The sequence below is a fragment of the Bombyx mori genome, chromosome 12 (assembly GCF_030269925.1).
Source record: "Bombyx mori chromosome 12, ASM3026992v2".
Classification (NCBI taxonomy): domain Eukaryota; kingdom Metazoa; phylum Arthropoda; class Insecta; order Lepidoptera; family Bombycidae; genus Bombyx; species Bombyx mori.
In genome coordinates this window covers 5,090,592-5,111,619 of record NC_085118.1, presented here as the reverse complement: position 1 = coordinate 5,111,619, position 21,028 = coordinate 5,090,592, and the positions used below count along the sequence as shown (strand labels likewise).

The window sequence follows — 21,028 nt, the reverse complement described above, 5'->3', positions numbered from 1 at the left end:
TTACATCCCTTTACAAACCCGAAGCACGTACACCTCGCATTATGCCGTCCCAGAGCACTGATTATTCAAACGCATTAAACTCAAGCACAATTATTCGAGAAAAAATTCATATATCACGTTTAAATTATTTTACTTCTTTAATTATTATTAATGAGATAAATAAAGCATGATTTCATTTGAATTTTCTTAATGATGGTATTAATTTGAATTACATGAAATTGAATTGATTTGTAAAGATGTAATCTGTAGTAAAATATTATATCAGATAAACAAAATATTGGCATTTAAAATATATTTTTTTTATTGCTTAGATGGGTGGACGAGCTCACAGCCCACCTGGTGCTATGTGGTTACTGGAGCCCATAGACATCTACGACGTAAATGCGCCACCCACCTTGAGATATAAGTTCTAAGGTCTCAAGTATAGTTACAACGGCTGCCCCACCCTTCAAACCGAAACGCATTACTGCTTCACGGCAGAAATAGGCAGGGTGGTGGTACCCTACCGCGCGGACTCACAAGAGGTCCTACCACCAGTAATTACGCAAATTATAATTTTGCGGGTTTCATTTTTATTACACGATGTTATTCCTTTACCGTGTGTATATATGAACTTACACAGTCAACTAAATTAAATGCTTAATTCAAATTTAGTATTCAAAGCAGTAAAAGTAAAAGTTATGTATTAGAAAATTTAAAGGACATCTGTCCATAAAACGTTTGCTGTTGAAAGTGAAATTAAGCTGCTGCTGGAATTCAACATAAAATGTCACTTCAGATTGTAAATTCACATAAATAAATCTTTCACATTTCGCCCGATATTACGTCTACTAGTTTACGAACATCGAAAAGAAAATGATTCGGATTCCATTCCTTTCTATTCCGTATTTTAGTTTATTCCTATATAACTTAAGTAGTCTTCGCGTTTTTTTTTTCTTTTTACTTATAAAATTAATATTCGCCGGATACCTGACGATGGCGGTAGAAATGGGCAAATAATTATAGCAAATTGGAAAGTGGACAGCGTCATTTGAAATATACGCCATGCACCAAACATTATGTAATAATTCGTTTTGATTTTATTTGTTTTATTCGGACGCAAATTATTCGATCGATAATGTTTCACCCTATGGTATGTGCCCGCCTCTTAAACCGTAACATGTGACTATTTCGCGGCAGAAATAGGCAGAACGAAGAATAGTGCGAGATCACTATACGTTCTATCTCCTATAAAATTACTATGTACACTTTATCTATATAATAAATAATAAACACATCACAAAACAGTTAAGCACCTCCTTCTCTATAAGCTAAACGATGTTTTACATTGTTTAGTAGTTATTAAATTGCATTAATGTCTTCAATTTACAAAAAAAAAATATAAATCAGTATAAAGTAAAAAAATCAGTATAAATAAATAAAACTTTACATACGTACGTACAAATTAAATTAAATTAAATTTGGTATCAGTGATTATTATTAAATTTCGACACTATGACCTTTAAACCAGGGCAATGCGCAGACATTTTATAATGCAGTGTTTCTTGGTTATATTTTGAGCACTATTTCCAGTTAATAGCTTTTCTTTATCGCTTCTTATCGTTTTTCTCATGTTACCATTACACTTGGCTACATTTAGTATAACACCATTTTATTTTGGTATTTCTTGAAACCTATAGGTCATTTTCACACATAGTCTTTTAGCGTTTGGATGCTAAAAGAAAGTCACTTCTACCGATTACATAATAATATTTTTTGAGATCTTCGCTCGAAATTCGAGGTAGCCTTAGGGTAGCAAAATATTAAAAAGATACTTGTTAAATATTATAGAAGTAATCCTTCTCCATGCGTCGTATTCCTCAGTTGTGAGGGTCGTGACCTTTACTGAGCACACTTTTGTTAGGACTATGTTCCTCCATTCACTTCTGTCCTCCGCGCAGTGGATAGCGACATTGATGCTGGATTCCAAAGTCGTCTTAATCTAATCGGACCAGCGCATGGGACCACGCCCCCTAGGCCTCTTTCCTTCCACTTTGCCGGTGATGAGAAGTTTTTCGAGATTGTCACCCTTTTTCCTCTAAACGTGACCGAAAAACTCTAAAATCCTACGTAGGCAAATGGTGGAGAGTCTTAAGGAGACGCCTAGTTCTTCCAGGATTGATGCGTTTATCTGATGTGCTGTCCAGGGAATCCGCAGCATTTTCTCCAGCACCACATCTCAAACGCGTCGATCCGACTTCGATCAGCCTTCTTCAGAGTCCATGTCTCCGCCCCATATAAAAAATAGAAAACACAAGACTTGTTACAAGTTTACGCTTGGTTTTTATGGAGATGTTTCTATCGGACCAGATGCTATCAAGTAATATCTCAAATTATTTCACTCTGAAATTTCAAAGTTCAACTAACAAGAATCTATGTAATAAACTAAGAACCAGGCTAAGAGATCTCAAACCAGTTTTGAAGCAAGCCACGAAACGTGTCAAATGTCAGACCAGACAAAATTACAGTCGTAATAAGTGACAGAGCCATTGCCATTATCATTAGGAGACCATATCGGAGCGACATCGTGCCAGTACAACTTTAGTAATATGAAAGTTGAAACTACAAGCAACTATTGCGTTATGTTGTTCTCACAAATCAATAATTGTTGAACCGTGGGATGTTAGCAGTTGATACTTTAAGTATGTTTGTGTTTTATTGCATTAGATGAGGAGGCGAATTCACGGTGCGCCTAGTTTTAAATGGTAATCGGTTTTTTTTTTTATTGAAGTATTACTGGTGGCCCGGAGGCCAGTTCAGTTTCACCAGGACAGGTGGGCGGGCAAAGGCTCAGTCAGAAGGGGCGGGATTTGCTAACAGCTACCCGAGCGCCTCCAAGGGGGACCTAACAACTCAAGAGTAGCTGCTTCGCGAATGAATCTACTACCGAATCGGAATCGAGACCCGCTGAGAAGCTCCGGCGAGAAACTCAGCGGGCTGATGCATGGGTTAGGTTGCACGTCGAACTCTTTGCGGAGTTCGACGAGGACGAGTACGGTTACCGGGATCCCTAAGCCTGCTCCTACTGTTAGAGCTGAAGGTATCTAATGCAAGAGTTATTGGATCTGATGGATCCGTAAGGACGTGTCTAGGGCAACGACGGTGACTTGCTCCTGCGTGATCAGGATTCGGGGAAAGGTACTCAAAGTTCTTAGACATCACAACATGTCACTAAACATATCATGAATTCCACAACCCTGAAACTAGAAACAGTGACGCATTTCGAGCAGATTACTGTTTATGATACAGAGCCCGTGAGAACTAGCGAAGCTTTCTTCTATTTGTCATAATTATTACTAACATCATAAATAACGTGGCGACTCGTGGATTCTTTAATATGTACTAGAGGTCCCGCAGTAGTCGAAATTCGACTATAATTCATTGGAATTGTAAGTTTGTACACTATTATGATTGTATTTTATACTTCTATAATCACAAATTTCGCCAAGACTACACTATAAAAAATATTAACAAAGGCAAACAATATTTAATCTCAATCTGACAACAGACGTCAAGAACAAAAGTTTGACAATAAATAGTATGCATGTGTGTGTGCGTCAAATACATGGTATGTAGTGTGTGTAATGTTTTCTTTATTAATTTAATGTATCTTTTATGCATTATTTAAAAAAAAAATTAGCATTGTGCAGTTCTTCTCTATATTCTCTATAAGTGTGGAAAATTTCATACTCCTCCGTCCGCGCAATTTTCGTAAAAAGGGATACAAAGTTTTTGCTTCACGTATTAATATATAGATTTGAAGTAGGGGACATGACAAACGTTTTGTTTATTGCGTATATAGGTGAACGAACTCACAGCTCACCTAGTGTTAAGTGGTTACTGAAGCCCGTAGACATCAAGAACGTAAATTCCGCCACCCACATTAAGACGCGAATTCTATATCTCAATTTTTAGAATGGCAGCCCGACTCTTCAAGCCTAAACGCATTACTGCTTCACAGCAGAGATAGAGAGGGCCGTGGTAACTACCCGTGCGTGCTCACAGGACGCACTAACATCAGTAATTCTGTACATTCGGCTTAAATTTCAAAATCCCAAACGTTTAGATAAAAAATAATAAAAATATGTATTACTGGACCGAATTGTGAATCCAAATTATTCTCGAATTCACTTCAACACATAAAAATATTAAAATCAGTCCGGCCGTTTGGGAGAGGTTCAGTCACATAGAGACGCACAAAAAAAGCTACGTACATATGTATATATATGTGGGATCGTTCATAAGTAAAAGTGGGATGAATATAACAAAATTATTTATTTTACTTCACAATCACTTCGTACACGTCTTTCTCAAACTATTCCATTTTTGAACTACCCCCTCTAACCTTAAACTACTATCTCTTTGTGAATCTAATAAAATGTTGCCATTGCAACAGGCACAAAATAAATAAATAAAAAAAACTAAAAAAAACGTAATAAAATAACACTCCCCACATATACATACATAAGTCTCTAGCTAAACGTCATTTCAGCTTAATGTCTATACTGGGAAGGAAACGATAACTTTAAATTCCCATTTATGATGTAAATATGTAAAGAACGTAGCTATCAAAAAATCTATTATCTTAGAGAAATATGAAAGTAATCAATTCAACTCAATTGAGGTAGATTGCAACTTGTTCAAACACGGGTGATCTTACACGATATTCCTCGTCGATCTCCTCGATTACGACGAATAGTTCGATGAGCTAACTAGCCCATAGACACAGTCTACTGAGTTTCTCGCCGGATCTTTTTTTATTATAGCTTAGATGGATGGACGAGCTCACAGCCCACCTGGTGTTAAGTGGTTACTGGAGCCCATAGACATCTACGACGTAAATGTGCCACCCACCTTGAGATATAAGTTCTAAGGTCTCAAGTATAGTTACAACGGCTGCCCAACCCTTCAAACCGATACACATTACTGCTTCACGGCAGAAATAGGCCTGGTGGTGGTACCTACCCGTGCGGACTCACAAGAGGTCCTACCACCAGTGTAATCTTCTCAGCGATTGCGAGCCGACGGTAGACTCTGCATGCTTTGCAGTTCTTACTAGGGCTAGTGTTAGCAAAATTCACTCAGGTTGAGCCCGTGATCTCACCTATCTGTCCGGGCGTAGCTGGAATAGAACCTTAGGCTACCAGCAAACAGGTAGAGATTTTTTTTACATAAAATGAAGTAGGTTTCTAATCTAAATTTGTACGATATATTACATTCTTTTACAGGACTCCCATAATAAATACTAAATTGTGTAGGTAACTGAAATCGATTCAAGTTCAGAATGATTTACTATAATGTGAATATCATTAAGCATTTTTATTAAAAATCAGAATAAACTGTACATATCTATCTAATCGTGACTTGAACCAATTAGAAAAAAGCTATTAGATTTTAAGAATACATTTCCGAAAATAGATATTTTCTTTTTGTTAGCGAATAATTTCGCTAAAAGATTCGTCGACGGGAATTATACAAAAGTATTATACTAAAAATGATATTTCCGTAAAGGCGGAATTGAATGAAATTTCCATTTTAGGGGTCCGTAACCAAATCGCAAAAAACGAAACCATTGTAATTTCCTATTTTGCCTGTTCAAAACCATTTTACTTAGAAACATGTTTGTTTCCAAGGCTTAATTTCTTGTCGGTTCTTTTGTGGGTTCTATTTACGTCCCGGTTTTGTGCCGAAAATATGACTGCTTAAAAAGAGTGAATATCGTCCTTGATTTTCATTATGTTTATGACCTTATTATGTTTATTATATTATCTTAATACGTCCAGGGTTGTTACTGAGTTGTAATTATAAAAACAAAACTTGTATTTTGATAGGTAAGTGTTTGATAAGTATTTTCGACCAACTACGCTGTAGTGAAATTATGAAAAAAAAGAGGTAACAATCCATACACGTATCACATCAAGAAGCTTAAAAACAGTTTTTATTTTAGTATATAGGATTCAGTGGGCAACATTCTTAAAAATGAATAAAGAGTTGAAAGTATCGTTTTCGATTAATAAAATTGTTAAAGAGAACTCAAAACATAAAATGGTGAGTGTCTTCTAATATTTTAGATTATATAGCTTAAATATAATACATTCAACAAATATTGATTTAATTAAGACCTTTTGTGTAGGTTTTAAGGTCCGTACCTACAGTTTTCGGGTATATTAAAGTCTCAGCGACGACGATTACTAAGCCCACCGTTTACTCTGAATATTGCAGGATTACTATCTTGTCTGCTACGGAACCCCTCGCATTGTGTACACGTACTTGTCCGGCTTTAAACTGTGCCGATGGAGCAACTGATCCATAATTCATGCTCGCCGCCATCTGATGTCCGCAACAGGCCTAAAGGGACTTAAATTGACCGAGTATTGGCGATTCAACCGTCCCTTCATGACGTAGAACTTAATATATCTATATATTAATACGTGAAGCAAAAACTTTGTAGCCCTTTTTACGAAAATTGCGCGGACGGAGGAATATGAGAATATAGAGAAGGATTATATAATGCTAATTTTTTTTTTAATTATGAATAAAATATACATTAAATCAATAACAAAAAATTACACACATTTCCGTATATTTGATACACACACTCGCATATATACTCTTTTGTTTATTGTTAAAGTCTGTGGTCAAATCGAAAATATATTAGATTAATATTTTTTGTCTATAGTGTAGCCTTGGCGAAATCTGTGATTATAGAACAATGATGATTCTAGAAATGTGACAATAGAACCATAATAATGTACAAACTTATAATTCTCAATTAATTGTGGTCGAATTTTGACCGCTGGGCGCCCACTAGTATAAATAAATACATAATATCCCGAATCTCGCTGTTTCGCGTAGCCTCAGTCTTAATCCGGGGTGAAACATTTTCATAAAAGACCTAAATAAACAAAGCCTGGTTATACACTGAACAAACCTCATTTACTTGCCGTTTGCTTAATGCAAAACGGAAACACCTGGTCCCGTGCGAGGCTGGGCAAGCCATTTCTTATCACACCATACGAGTAGCATAATATATAGTCTAATACAAAGCAAAGGTGAGGACCGTGGACGCGGCACATTGAAGAAACGCCAGTTTTATTTCGGAGCTTATTGACATGTGTACTCGGAGTTTAGTTTTTTTTAAGTTATACTTCTTTAGGCGCGTTATGAAAAATTGATGAGAGTGAAATTTTACGCTGCGCGCGCACCGTTACACAAAATTAACAGAAATGAAGTTGCCCACTAAATCGCTCATTACAATACGACCGACGTAACTTGGCGAGTCTGAATATAGCCGCAGGTGAACTTTCGCGCATATACACTCGTAAAAAAAAGTATTATTAGCATTCATTTTTTAGTAATATAAATGACAAAATTATTATTTAATATAATTCATACTAAATATTATTAAATTATTGACGTTAAATATTTATTATTAATTATTTAATACTAAAAAAAAAGAAATAAATTGAATAAAAATAAAGTATAATTTCTTATGCGCGTACATAAGTACACGCACCCTTTTTTTTTGTAAATCATCCTAATCATGTGTTGCATTTATCTCTGTCTAATACTAGAATGAGCTATCAGTTATGTTTCCGTAATTTGCGAGGTCCAGTAAAAATCATTTGCAGTTTCTTCAGTACATCTGTTAAGCGGTCAAACTTAGGCACAACATGAAATTAAGGCAAATTTTACTTTATTTAACGCAATAACCACAGTCATCCGACCCTATATAGACACATAACATATAACCATAACATATACGAAAAATCAATGGAACACTGCGTCAAATTCGCTATGCGGACATGAACACCTACATCGTATTTTAAAATCTTCGCAACTCAAAGGCGGCTAGTGGCAGAAAATATTTATCGATCAGGAAAATGTTCGACTTTCCATTTTAATAACAAAACCTTTCGATTTAAATAAACTGTTATAAAGAACCGCCACGTCTATTTTTGAAATAATGAAGGCGGCTAAGTTCGTCCTTGTCTTCCATTGACTTCAGGTCTACTTTGTACGGTGCTATTAAATTACATGAAGATGAGCATTGTCGATTGATTACCACCATTATCGTACTTCTGCTTCACCCACACACAGAGCTTAGAAAAATCTCACTTACTTGATCAAATTACAGAATGCATTATGTTATGAAATTTCTCCTAAAAAATGTCTTTAAAAGTCACTTATAATGTAAAAATTATGACATACTCGTAAGTGTTGAACATTATGCATTGTATTTATTTAGTACGTTCACTATTTCATTTTGAACATACTAAATGTAATATAACGTTAATCATACAAGAAGATTGGCTCCCCGTGGAGTACACCGCTATGAATTTAATATAATAGATCTGTTTCCCTTCAAATATTTAATGTTATTGTTGATAGCAAGAACTTGTATGACTATAAACCGACAATTCACTGTGACCCACATAGAGCTATTGTTACTATACGAAAGTTTAAAATATGACCGGCATTAGCTGGACAACTATTTTTGACTTGTTCGGGTCAGAGAGCGTGTCTTCCAAGGAATCAGTTTAATTTACTATCTACAGAATGTGCGAAGGATTTTTCCTCCTGAAAGTACCGGTAAATCGGAATTAAGGCACAATAAGGCATACGCTATTAAATTCCGTGGATGTTACTTATTTTACAATATATCATTTTTTGAAATTACAAATTTAATAAACGTCCAAATAAAGTTGGTTTATAAAATTAATTAATTCCATGGGATACAATTGTACCTACCACCACTTACCACCTACCACCATGCGGGTAGCGAAAAGTAATTTGATATAACATTGAAATGCTGCTGACGGTAAACCACTTATTTTTTTTATTTGTTTATTGCTTAGATGGGTGACCTAGCCACTTGAAAAAATTCACGGTAAAAGATTGTTATTCATTTGCAATTAAAAACTCTTGACAATCACCGTAATTGAAACTTGAAAAACGAAAAATGACTAAGAAAGAGAGATATATATATAAACAACTACAGGCTTTAACGTGCGAGAGAATGAAATAGAGTAAAGGTCTGAAAGTTTCACTTCCACAGCGTGTAAATTGCACACATGTTTTTTTTTTATAAAAATGGTAAAACGTTTTTATCTTTTAACAGAGAACTCGTTCACGGTCGTGGTGGAAAAGGACGGACGTGGGCTGGGAATGTCGGTGTGTGGCGGTGGAGGTCTAGTCAGGATACGAAGGTTATATCCTCCTCAGCCCGCGTGGAGAACTGGTAGACTCGCTCCTCGAGATCTGCTGCTGTCAGCCAACGGCGTACCATTAGCTGGACTGAGTACTTACGTAAGTACCAAATGGTAACTCTAAATTATTTCTATCAGAACAAAGCATTATCAATGGTTAATAAGTTTTAAACACAAATCGCTGAACTCGCAGTCGTTCCATGCCATCGTGCAAGTTTGCCATGTTTTATCATAATAGAGCAGGTACCATCAATTTTATAAAAAAAGCAAAATAAATATTAGTATATATATAAAAATGAATTTCTGTTCGTTAGTCTCGCTAAAACTCGAGAACGGCTGGACCGATTTAGCTAATTTTGGTCTTGAATTATTTGTGGCAGTCCAGAGAAGGTTTAAAAGATAGATAAATATGAAAATGCTCGGAATTAAGTAAAAATAACAATTTTGTTTTTCCTTCGATGTGTCCCCCGTCGTACGGATTCCTTTTGTTTGTTTTAAGGTTATTTTGTACAAAAGTTTAGGTCTTTTATTTATCGATTGAGGCACTACGAAGTCTGCCGGGTCAGCTAGTTAACCATAAATTGAATGGCCAGTATCCATAAGCAACGTCACCCTCCTAACTCACCCTCTTCTTCTAGTTTTTAACTTTAGCTCGAATTATCTCGATCGTTTCATAAATTTAAAATTCACTACCCTCTTTTATTTTTCGCATAAAATTTCTCATTGTAATGGCAAAAATGAAATTACGTTCCTTATCACACGTACGTGTAAAAACTCGCCAAGATGTTACCTAGTCAGCCAGCAAAAATATTCGTTGCATTACAAAAACGTTAAACATTCTGCGACCGTCCGATCCTTGTGCTTTCAAAACAGGTACAATAATAAAAAGCGGGTCGCTTGCTACTTGAAAAAACAAACAGTGGCTCGCTTCAAAAAATACCATTTGTTGTCGCGGCACTTTCCGCGCGTCCCGAGGTCGTAAACGTAAAAAGTTTTATGAAAACCCGTGCGCGATTCACGCCGAAGCCTCCGCCGGTCCAAACGTAATAAACTGTAAAACGGCCGCCGCAAACTTCCACTAAATTATATTACAGTGACTGTGCCGCGATCTCGGTGTAAAAATTCTCATTTACCCGATGAATTCTGCTTTACGTCTATCAGCTAAGCAGCGAAAAGTGTTTGATACACTTTTTGTTTGTACATAAAATCACCGTCGGCTTTATAGTGACGTGCGCGTAGGCGATTTCTTGCGGGATAAATCACGATGGGTAAAGTCTTTGCTAGTTCTTTTGATTGGCTCAAATTTTCACTGGAGCCAATAGATTTCACCGATCACCTTGATGTGGATGTTTCACGAGCATCATAAAGCTGTACTCCAGTTTTGCATTCACATAGACGTGTAAAAATATGTAGTCGTTTTCATGCTGTACTCCAGTTTTGCATTCACATAGACGTGTAAAAATATGTAGTCGTTTTCATAATAATAATTGAAATAAAAATCTCTTCATTTTCTCCACCTTATTCCACTAGGTGGGGTCGGCACAGCTAATTTTTCTCTTCCATTCTTTTCTATCAGCCGTCATCTCAACACTCACTCCTCTGTCTCTCATATCGTCATTCACACACTCCATCCATGTCTTCTTCGGTCGACCTCTTCCCTCTCTACCTTGCACTACCATTTCCATACATCTCCTAGTCACATGCACAATTGAAATAAATATGCTCATTGAATTTTTTTTTAATTCAAATAAATTTGAAGTTATTTTGACAATGCAAACACGAGGCTTGTGGAGAGTACTTACCGATAGGCAGCGGCTTGGCTCTGCTACTGGCATTGCTGACGTCCATGGGCGACAGTAGGTGGCCCGTATGCCCGTATGCTCGGGTGCTCACATGGGCTATAAATAAAAAAAGGACAAAAGAAAACATTTGACAATTCTACCATTCGTATCGGCACGAGCAAATATTACAACAGACAAACAAATTCAGGTTTTAATTAATTAATGACTAATGAGAGTAATATGAATACCAAATATGTGTCTTTTGTGGGTTTCACGTTTCTCAAGTACTCCAAATTATTTTGAAGAAAACTGCCTCCGTATCAATGCGCGTGCTTGGATTAACGCTGATTTGGAACTAAGCTAGTCTTTGGCTTCGCTAGAGGTAATAGCAAGCGGTGACGTATATTTTTTTGTATTATATTATTATTATTTTTTTACTGTTTGTAACTATTTAATTTATCGACACGGCACGGGGTCACCACTGTGCGGAGTTATGTGTGGGTCAGTCTCAAAGGAAAATCATATCACTCATAATTATTTATTGTATACGTGTCCGAGTGCCGTGCCGGACTCCGATGGACTGACTCGACGTTGACATGAGCCGGCACAGTATGAACGATTATTAAAAAAAAAACTTTGAACTTAGGAAGCCTTGGAAGTGCTACGTACGGCGGCGCAGCGCGTTGAGCTTCGGGTCTGCCGACCGCCTGCTGACGTGCTTGAAAGCGTCACGCCCCCCGAACCACCTACCCCGCCGGCGCGGACTCCTCACCCACCGCACCTGCCGCCACTGGACCCTCTCAACTGTCATCCTATGCACGCAAGGTGCGTCTTTACTAAAAACGACATTACATTACATAACATGAGAGATACAATAAGAAGCGATAAAGAAAAGCTATTAACTGGAAATAGTGCTTAAGACATAACCAAGAAACACTGCATCACAAAATGCCTGCGCATTGCCCTGGTTTAAAGGTCATTAATATTGTGTGATTTTTAATACTAGTGTCGAAATTTAATAATAATCACTGACACAAGATTTGATTTCATTTAATGTGTACCATTACGTTTTACTTATTTTTACTGATTTTTTTTATTGTAAAGGAAAATACTATTTCTTTTTGTAAATTTTTTTATTTTTTATTATTATTTATTTATTACAAAAACATACAATTTTAATCATAATAACAAATATTGAAACGATGTTATCTGCTGTAGTCATAGACTGTGTTGCAGATAACAACGCCAACCCCTACACACAACGAACAATAACATATAAATTTAAACATTTCATAAACACATTATAATAATTAATTTTAAATACAATTATCAAATCAATACAATATTATTTCAAAATCTAGAAGTACAATTAGTGTATGTGTGTGCGTGTGTGTGTGTGTGTGTGTGTGTGTGTGTGTGTGTGTGTGTGTGTGTGTGTGGGTGGGTGGGTGTGTGGGTGTGTGGGTGGGTGGGTGTATGTATGTCTGAGTGTATGTGTAGATGCGTGTTAATACCTAATATATAAATTGCTCATTACCAAAATGTGTAATCTACTCCAGTAATTCTTCTATATCTTCGTATGTAAGGGAGAAAAGCCATCTATCAATGATAATTTTAACTTCTTTAGAAATAAGTGGGTAAATATTTAGTAATTTATTTATCTTGTTGTACAGAATAGAGCTTAAATACCTATAGTGAGACCTGACCACATTATAATTTGCTACATAGATTTTGCACACTCTGCCCTGACGACGAGTTTGCGAACAGATATTAGGGTCAAAAACGAGTTCCAAATGTTTACGTAACAATGTGCTCCTAATAAAAGATTGTCTAACTCGAGGCACTTTGCAGATATCATACAATTCCTCCGTTGGAAACCTTATTGGTTTTTTAGATATTACTTTAAGCACGGCTCTCTGTGCTCTTTCCAATCTAAGTAATAATCCTTTCCTACAGCCTCCCCAAACGACAATGCAATAGGTTATGACAGAGTGTACCAAAGCATAATAAACCATTTTCAGTATGTGGAGATCGCTTGATGTTCTTAGCTTCCGAAAGACAAAGATAAGCTTTCGTACTTTTCCAACCAAATCATTTATATGCTCTTGCCAAGATAGGGTGCCGTCAATTTTTAGACCAAGATATTTTACAGCATTAGTTCGTGAAATTTTTGGACAAAGATCATGTGTGTTCGTTTCTGAATGGCATTGATGAACAGTCAAGGAAAAGGAAAGCGGTGGCTGCGATACATTCCTCGGAGAGAAGGTAACAAATCTAGTTTTTTCCATATTAAGGGTCAACAAGTTAGTTTTAAGCCAATCAGATACTGTCTCCAGCGCTTCCTCTGCACATAAACGCGTCTCTATCCAATTATCACCATGAACAACTACAGCTGTGTCATCAGCGTACGTAACGATATTTGTATTTTTAATTTTTAACAAGCAAAGCTCGTTTATGTACAGAAGAAATAGGGTAGGCCCAAGGACACTGCCTTGTGGGACACCGTAAGTGACAGACGCTTCTTCACTGGTGGTATTATCAATGGTGACTATTTGTGAGCGGTTAGACAGATAGCTTTGAAATATTTTGAGTGAGTGTCCCCTGATACCAATGACCTCCAGTTTACTCAGCAATATAGGTACAGATACAGTGTCAAACGCCTTTGATAGATCGAGGAAAATGGCGAGCGTTTTAGCTTTGTTGTTTAGGTGTTCTAATATAGTGGAGGTTAGTTCCAGTGCTGCGTCTTCAGTGCCTCTACCAGATCTAAAACCGTATTGGTTTTGGGCAATTATGTTATACGTTTTCAGGTAATTTAGCAGTCTCTTATTTAATAATGTTTCAAAGATCTTAGATAAGGTTGATAAAACTGATATGGGCCTGTAATTTGTAATATTCATCTTATCACCATTCTTGTGTATGGGGTGCACTAATGCTTTTTTAAAAACTGTTGGAAAGATACCGAAATCAATACAAGTGTTGAAAACATGACAAAGCACTGGAGCGAGAATGAGACCAGCCGCCTTTATTAAAGCAGCTGGTATATCATCCCAACCCACCGCACAATCCCCTCTCAAGCCATTTATCACTCCAATCACTTCATGAATATCCGTACCGAAGAGCGTCATTGAGTTCTCAGATGATGTAGTTGTGATACTCGGACGTTGCTTGTTGCGTGAAGTATTTGACTTATTAGTTATTTTAGATGCATAACTCTTTCCAACATTTGCAAAGAACTCATTTACTGCGTTTGCCGAAGCCATGGGATCTCCTTTGTGCGATAACAAATCACTGGCGGAAGATCTATCATTTGTAATGTTCGATATGTTTTTAGTATGTTTCCAGGTAGCCTTCTGATTATTACGATGTTTTAGAAACTCATTTTTTTCATATTCCCGTTTTAATTTCTTTAATAGGTTATTGCAAAAGTTCCTATATCTCGTATATGTCTTTTTCAGTACAAAATTATTTGGGTTTCTTTTGGATTTAATATACAGCTTGTCACGATTTCTGATGCATCTTAAGAGCCCACAAGTAATCCAAGATTTTATAATTTTTGCTTTATTAGGTACACATCTTATAGTAGTATTTGATTTAACCACATCTGAAATAATGTTGACCAGTTTCGAAGCAGCTATATTTGGATTAACAGCAGTCAGTACGGGTGAAAAGTCAACGCTTTCAAGATTAGTTACACAGGCAGGGATGTTAACATGTTTTCGTCGTTTAGAATATTTTTTTGCAAGTAATTTCCGAATTACAGAAAATAACAATAGGGCGATGATCAGTAATTTGAGTGTCAAGTACTAGAGAAATTGCAGGTTTATCTGATTTTAAGATTGCATGGTCAATACAGTTGTTTTCGCGCGTTGGGAACAAATGAGCTGGAAGCATACCATGTGAGGCCAATACATTTAAATACAAGTCAGAAACCGCATCTCCGACATTTTCAGAAATATCTATATTTAAATCTCCGATTAAGAGCATTGTCTTAAATGATTTGAGTTTTGTTAAAGTTTTGTCTAAGCTATTAATAAACCCGTTAATATTACGAATGGAAGGAGAACGATACACTGCTAGAACAGCGACACTTGTACTCAATTTGACTAGAATACAGCTTGCATCTATGATATTACAATCCTCTATTGAGACTGGATTGTCAAGTCTCACATAGGCCACAACGCCATCGTTTTGATTGAAATATTTGGATTTATAGCATTTAAAACCAGGTATACTAGGCACATTTGTGCATTTACTTAGCCAACATTCGGACAAAATAAGAATGTCAAACATTAAATTAAGACGTTTTATCAAAATAAGAAAATTGTTAAAGTTAGCTATACTACCTATACTTCTGATATTCATGTGAAAGATTTTAAGCGCTGTGATGTCATTTTGGACATATGTACAACATTCTTCAGGAGCACAAATGTAGGATTTTGAAGTAGTTAAATAATTTAAATCGTTTATCATGCCTGTGGTGTCATCCATATTTGAAAGTTAGAGTTAATAAAGTTAGAGTAATTGAAAACACTAATGCAATTTAATAGCTACAAAGCAAAATAAAACATCGGGTTAGCGTATGGAGGAGAAGCAAGTTGTTTTTTTTATTGCTTACATGGGTAGACGAGCTCACAGCCCACCTGGTGTTAAGTGGTTATTGGAGACCATATACATCTACGACGCAAATGCGCCACCCACCTTGAGATATAAGTTCTAAGGTCTCTCAAGTATAGTTACAACAGCTGCCCCACCCTTCAAACCGAAACGCATTACTGCTTCACGGCAGAAATAGGCAGGGCGGTGGTACCTACCCGCGCGGACTCACAAGAGGTCCTGCCACCAGTAAAACTCGTATTTATTATCTAATTATATGAAATTTCAACTAAATCTTAAATATCCAATATGTTTTTATCCTACACCGAATATTAAGGAAACATTCGCGTAAGAAATTTACTGGTGGCAGGACGTCTTGTGAGTCTGCCCGGGTAGATACCACCACCCTGCCTGTTTCTGCCGTGAAGCAGTTATGCGTTTCGGTTTGACAGCCGTTGTAATTAGACTGAGACCTTAGAATTAGAAAAATTAGTAGAGCTAGAAGGTGAATCGTTAAAAACACGGTTAAAAAAAGTTGCAATGAGTTTATGAATATTTTCTGAAACATAGTATCCCAATTCGTATGTAAAATTGTAAAACAATATAGCAATTAATATGTAAATTAAATGGTTTTTTTTTTGCGGACGAGTTCATGACCAGTCTTGTATTGAATGACTATCAGAACATAGACAACATCGCGAATGCCGCCAAACACCCTAAGACACGGAGTCGAAGACTTATTGTATAGGATTATGTGCCATTATGTCCCATCAATCAAACCGAAGCGCATGATTGTGTCACAGCAGAAGTTTTTCTGAACGGTTGTACATACTCTGTTGAGGTCACACAATATGCCCTACCTCCAGTAAGGAATAGTTCACGATCGTCTTAATACTTACACAACGGTGATGTTCGTTCTCTGACGAATCACTTACAAATCTCTCACGACACCTACAGGATCAGATGTGGAACTACATTAGAACATCACAGAGCTCACTAAGTTTGCTCCCTTCCTAATTCAGATTTCGGAAGGCTTAAATTATTATTAACTATGTTATGTTTTCAAAATCGCTTTCCTTACTGGTGGTAGGACCTCTTGTGGGTCCGCGCGGATAGGTACCACCACCCTGCCTATTTCTGCCGTGAAGCAGTAATGCGTTTCGTTTTGAAGGGTGGGGCAGCCGTTGTATCTATACTGAGACCCTTAGAACTTATATCTCAAAGTGGGTGGCGCATTTACGTTGTAGATGTCTATGGGCTCCAGTAACCACTTAACACCAGGCGGGCTGTGAGCTCGTCCACCCATCTAAGCAATAAATAAAATAAATAAACTTTCATAGCAATTCTTTCACTTCGAAAATTAATTTGATAAATAATTAAATTAATTTTGAAGTAATTTATACCTAAAATTTGCAATATTTCATAAGCCAACGAAATGTATTGTGCGTGTATAGATCATGTAAAATCACGTTTCAGTAATTAGGGGCAAACCGCAATGCCTCAACCACGGAATGACTAATAATGCATAATATACGGCGACACGTCTGCGGCACGTAATATTAAATTAATAATAAATATAATATTATAAAGAGGAAAGATTTGTTTGTTTGTTTGTTTCGAATAGGCTCCGAAACTACTGGACCGATTTGAAAAATTCTTTTTCCATTAGAAGCCGACATTGTCCCTGATGAACATAGGCTACTTTTTTTTATTTTTTTTTTATTTTTTTTTTGTTTCATGTGTGTTTTAATGTTTCCGAAGCGAAGCGAGGGCGGGTCGCTAGTAAATTAATAAACATTGAATAGAGCGATAACGTTGACGTTGCCTTGTTCATGTAACAGATTTTAGATTACATAATTTTTATTAACATTATTCTGGCTTTACTAGTGGTAGGACCTCTTGTGAGTCCGCGCGGGTGGGTACCACCACCTTGCCTATTTCTGCCGCGAAGCAGTAATGCGTTTCGGTTTGAAGGGCGGGGCAGCCGTTGTAACTATACCTGAGACCTTAGAACTTATATCTCACAAGGTGGGTGGCGCATTTACGTTGTGGATGTCTATGGGCTCCAGTAACCACTTAACACCAGGTGGGCTGTGAGCTCGTCCACCCATCTAAGCAATAAAAAAAAGAAAAAAGAAAAAAAAATCATTTAGATAATGTATTAAGTGTAAGTCTTTCTGCAATATTACTATTATGGATTTGAAATAGATTTTAGTTTTGCTTTTCTACTCAATTTCACACCATTAAAGAGAAACTAATAAATTATATAATAATAATGAATAAGGTTTTGAATTTGTCCGTTTTAGCTAGGTTTTTAAAAGTTCTGCTAAAACTTTCATTTGTGAGAGTAGAAACGGTGAAGATACGAAGTTTTGTTGATTCTTCATCTTCTTCTATATCGTTCCCTCACTACTGAGCATTGCGACCATATGTGACGTTCTTCCACTGTGTTCGATCATGGGTGTTTTATGTATTAATACGTGAAGCAAGAACTTTGTACCCCTTTTTACGAAAATTGCGCGGTATGAAATTTCCCACACTTATACAGAATATAGAATGGAATGGAATGGAATAAAAAATGGGTGCGGAATGTTAATATTTTTTTAAAATGATGCATAAAGCGACCGAGCGCTATGACATGTCCTTCTTCAAACGAGGCTTGTGGAGAGTATTAAACGGTAGGCAGCGGCTTGGCTCTGCCCCTGGCATTGCTGAAGTCCATGGGCGACGGTAACCACTCACCATCAGGTGGGCCGTATGCTCGTCTGCCTACAAGGGCAATAAAAAAAAAAAAAAAAAAAAAAAAAAATAAAAAATAAATTAAATCAATAAAAAAAACATTACACACACTACCATGTATTTGACGCACACACGCATGCATACTATTTGTTTATTGTCAAACTTTTTCGTTTTCTTATATTCTGTGGTCAAATTGAGAATAGAATAAATTATATTGTTTGTCTTTATTAATATTGTCTAAAGTGTAGACTTGGCGAAATCTGTGATTAGTTTTTGACAATAAAATCATAATAGTGTACAAACTTATAATTTCAATTGATTATAGTCGAATTTCGACTACCGGGGGAGCACTACTTCAATATAAAATCGGTACAGGTTATCTCAGACAACAAGCAGCGCCACAACTTCGTCATCGGAAGGGAGGGGACGGCGCGAGGCTAGTCCGGAGCAACACCGGCGCGACCTCCGCCTGCCGGACCTCGATCGACCCCTTCCTGTCTACGACATACAGTACGGGGTAAGCTTACATATTTTTTTTCCTACCTAAGCTGTTAGCCTTGAGAGGCTATGTCAGCGTAACCCTAACGTGTAGGTGAGTTCTCGGGGCTCAAGCCTGAAGGCGTTGCTAATACTAGCCCTAGCAAGAGCAGTACTTCGCAGAATATACCACCGGATCGGAAACGCGACCCACTGAGAAGACCCGACGAGAAACTCAGTGGGCTGTGTCTATGGGGATAAACGTACATTCTAATACTATTTATACCAATATACGGGTAACCATCTTATAACACGGTAGATACGTTTCCACAAAGTCCCGTGTTATGCGAAATCGTGTTATACGTATAAAACTAGAAGCCAGTACAAAAATGAGAGTAATTTCTCTGAATCATCATCATCCTGCGGCAGTCCACTGCTGGACATAGGCCTCCCCCAAAGCTCGCCACTGAACCCGATCTTCGGTTCTACGCATCCTGTTACTGCCATTTCTCTGAATGAAACATTACAACTATGCTTGTCTGTATTTTTTTACCTATTATACATAAAAAATAAACAGTAAAATTACGGTTATTCCCATATATTATGTGTTCATAGTGCTTAATGTATTATAATTTCGTAAATCATTTTAAACAATAATCTCGTTATCGTGTTGTAGAAGTACCGTTTTATAAAAGGGCTACCTGTATTACATGGTAACATACATTTTTAAGTTTTTATTTCGGTAGTATAACATTTGTTATAGACATTATCTGACATTATAATTGATAAAACCAAATAAGTATACAATATCAATACAAAATACCGTTCACACCTAGCCAAATTAAAGCCGAAATCAAATATTAAAAACATATTTACTCAGCCAAATAAATGCCAAAATCAGATATTAAGAACACCTTTACTAAATTATTAGACAATACAGTAAAAAATCAACGTGGATTATTTATTTATATACATGCATAATAACATTTAATATTTCGTGCATAACCTTCAAAACTTAATATCTGCGTGTTAAGTACCGTTGAAGGTCGGTTGTAAATAACATTATTGTGTGGGGTGGGTCCACAATAATAACCTCGTTTTTACTCGCCACGATAAATGCTAGAACGGCCCTCGCATGAAACGAGTTGAAATCACGCGAGTTTGTTCTGCATAGAAGAAAAACGAATTATAATGGCTATGACTTGACAATAAAAAATTAGAAAGTGGTCTATGGTTTTTAAATACCAAACTTTCTATCGATTGTACTATTGATTAAAGTCTTTATCGAATGATGAATGTGTATTCGAATTCTTATGTATCGAAACAAAAGTTACGGAGAGCAAGCTTGGTTTGGTTATTTCAAATGTTGTTCTTAACCTCCTGAATACTTAAAGTAAAGGATGAAACTAAGCTGTTTTATTCACTTAAACAACTAGAAAAATAAAACAAAGCGAATCGCGAACATTTTATGGCGTTTATTTATGCATATATATTTTTGTAACTATATAACTGTCCCATCCCTCCTAGCCTTGGCTCGCTCACCTGTCCTGGTCAAACTAGAAGGCCTCCGGGCTACCAATAATTCTTCCTTCATAAAATAAAATAAAAAATACGCGCTGTCACCATAATAAGTCGTTTAGCGATCGCATATGCCAGTATAATATTTAGAGAACCATACATACCATTCAACATGTGTGTTTTATTAATAAAAAAAACCAACAATGATAATACGTATTTTGTATAAATCTATAATGATGCAGAAAAAAGATTCTCCCGAAAAAATCTCAGAGTCTTTAAACGCGATTTATCTATTCAGTAATTCTAAAATACTCTTTGCACATCTTTTTAGGTGAGTTGGAAAATATTTTTAACAAACTTTCAAGACTAAAATTCTTGTTGTATCTAAATGTCGTGTAGTGCACAGGCTTTTGACTTACGAAGATATTAAACGTGAGACCAAAATCGTAAAATAGTTTTAGTTGCATATCAAATAATATTCATCCCGTGTTGTTTTCCTTTGTGCTGCCCAGGATGACGGATGCGTGGTAAGAATTCCTCCTCGTCCTCCTCCTAACAGCAGTTCTGTATAATAATAATACAATTTTGGTGGTAGGACCTCTTGTGAGTCCTCACGGGTAGGTATCACACCCTGCCTATTTCTGCCGTGAAGCAGTAATGCGTTTCGGT

At 36.6% G+C, this 21,028-nt stretch overlaps 1 protein-coding gene across 5 annotated transcripts in view; it reads left to right on the top strand.

Annotated features, from left to right (window-relative positions):
* The window catches only part of LOC101743084 (uncharacterized), a 128,752-nt gene that overhangs the window by 81,449 nt on the left and 26,275 nt on the right, over positions 1-21,028 (top strand). For all 5 annotated transcript variants that reach the window (XM_062671388.1, XM_012693248.4, XM_062671387.1 and 2 more), the window contains exons 4-6: positions 9,161-9,348; positions 11,676-11,854; positions 18,740-18,881. In XM_062671388.1, the coding sequence (XP_062527372.1) occupies positions 9,161-9,348; positions 11,676-11,854; positions 18,740-18,881 (509 nt within the window). The remainder of the gene's footprint in view (positions 1-9,160; positions 9,349-11,675; positions 11,855-18,739; positions 18,882-21,028) is intronic.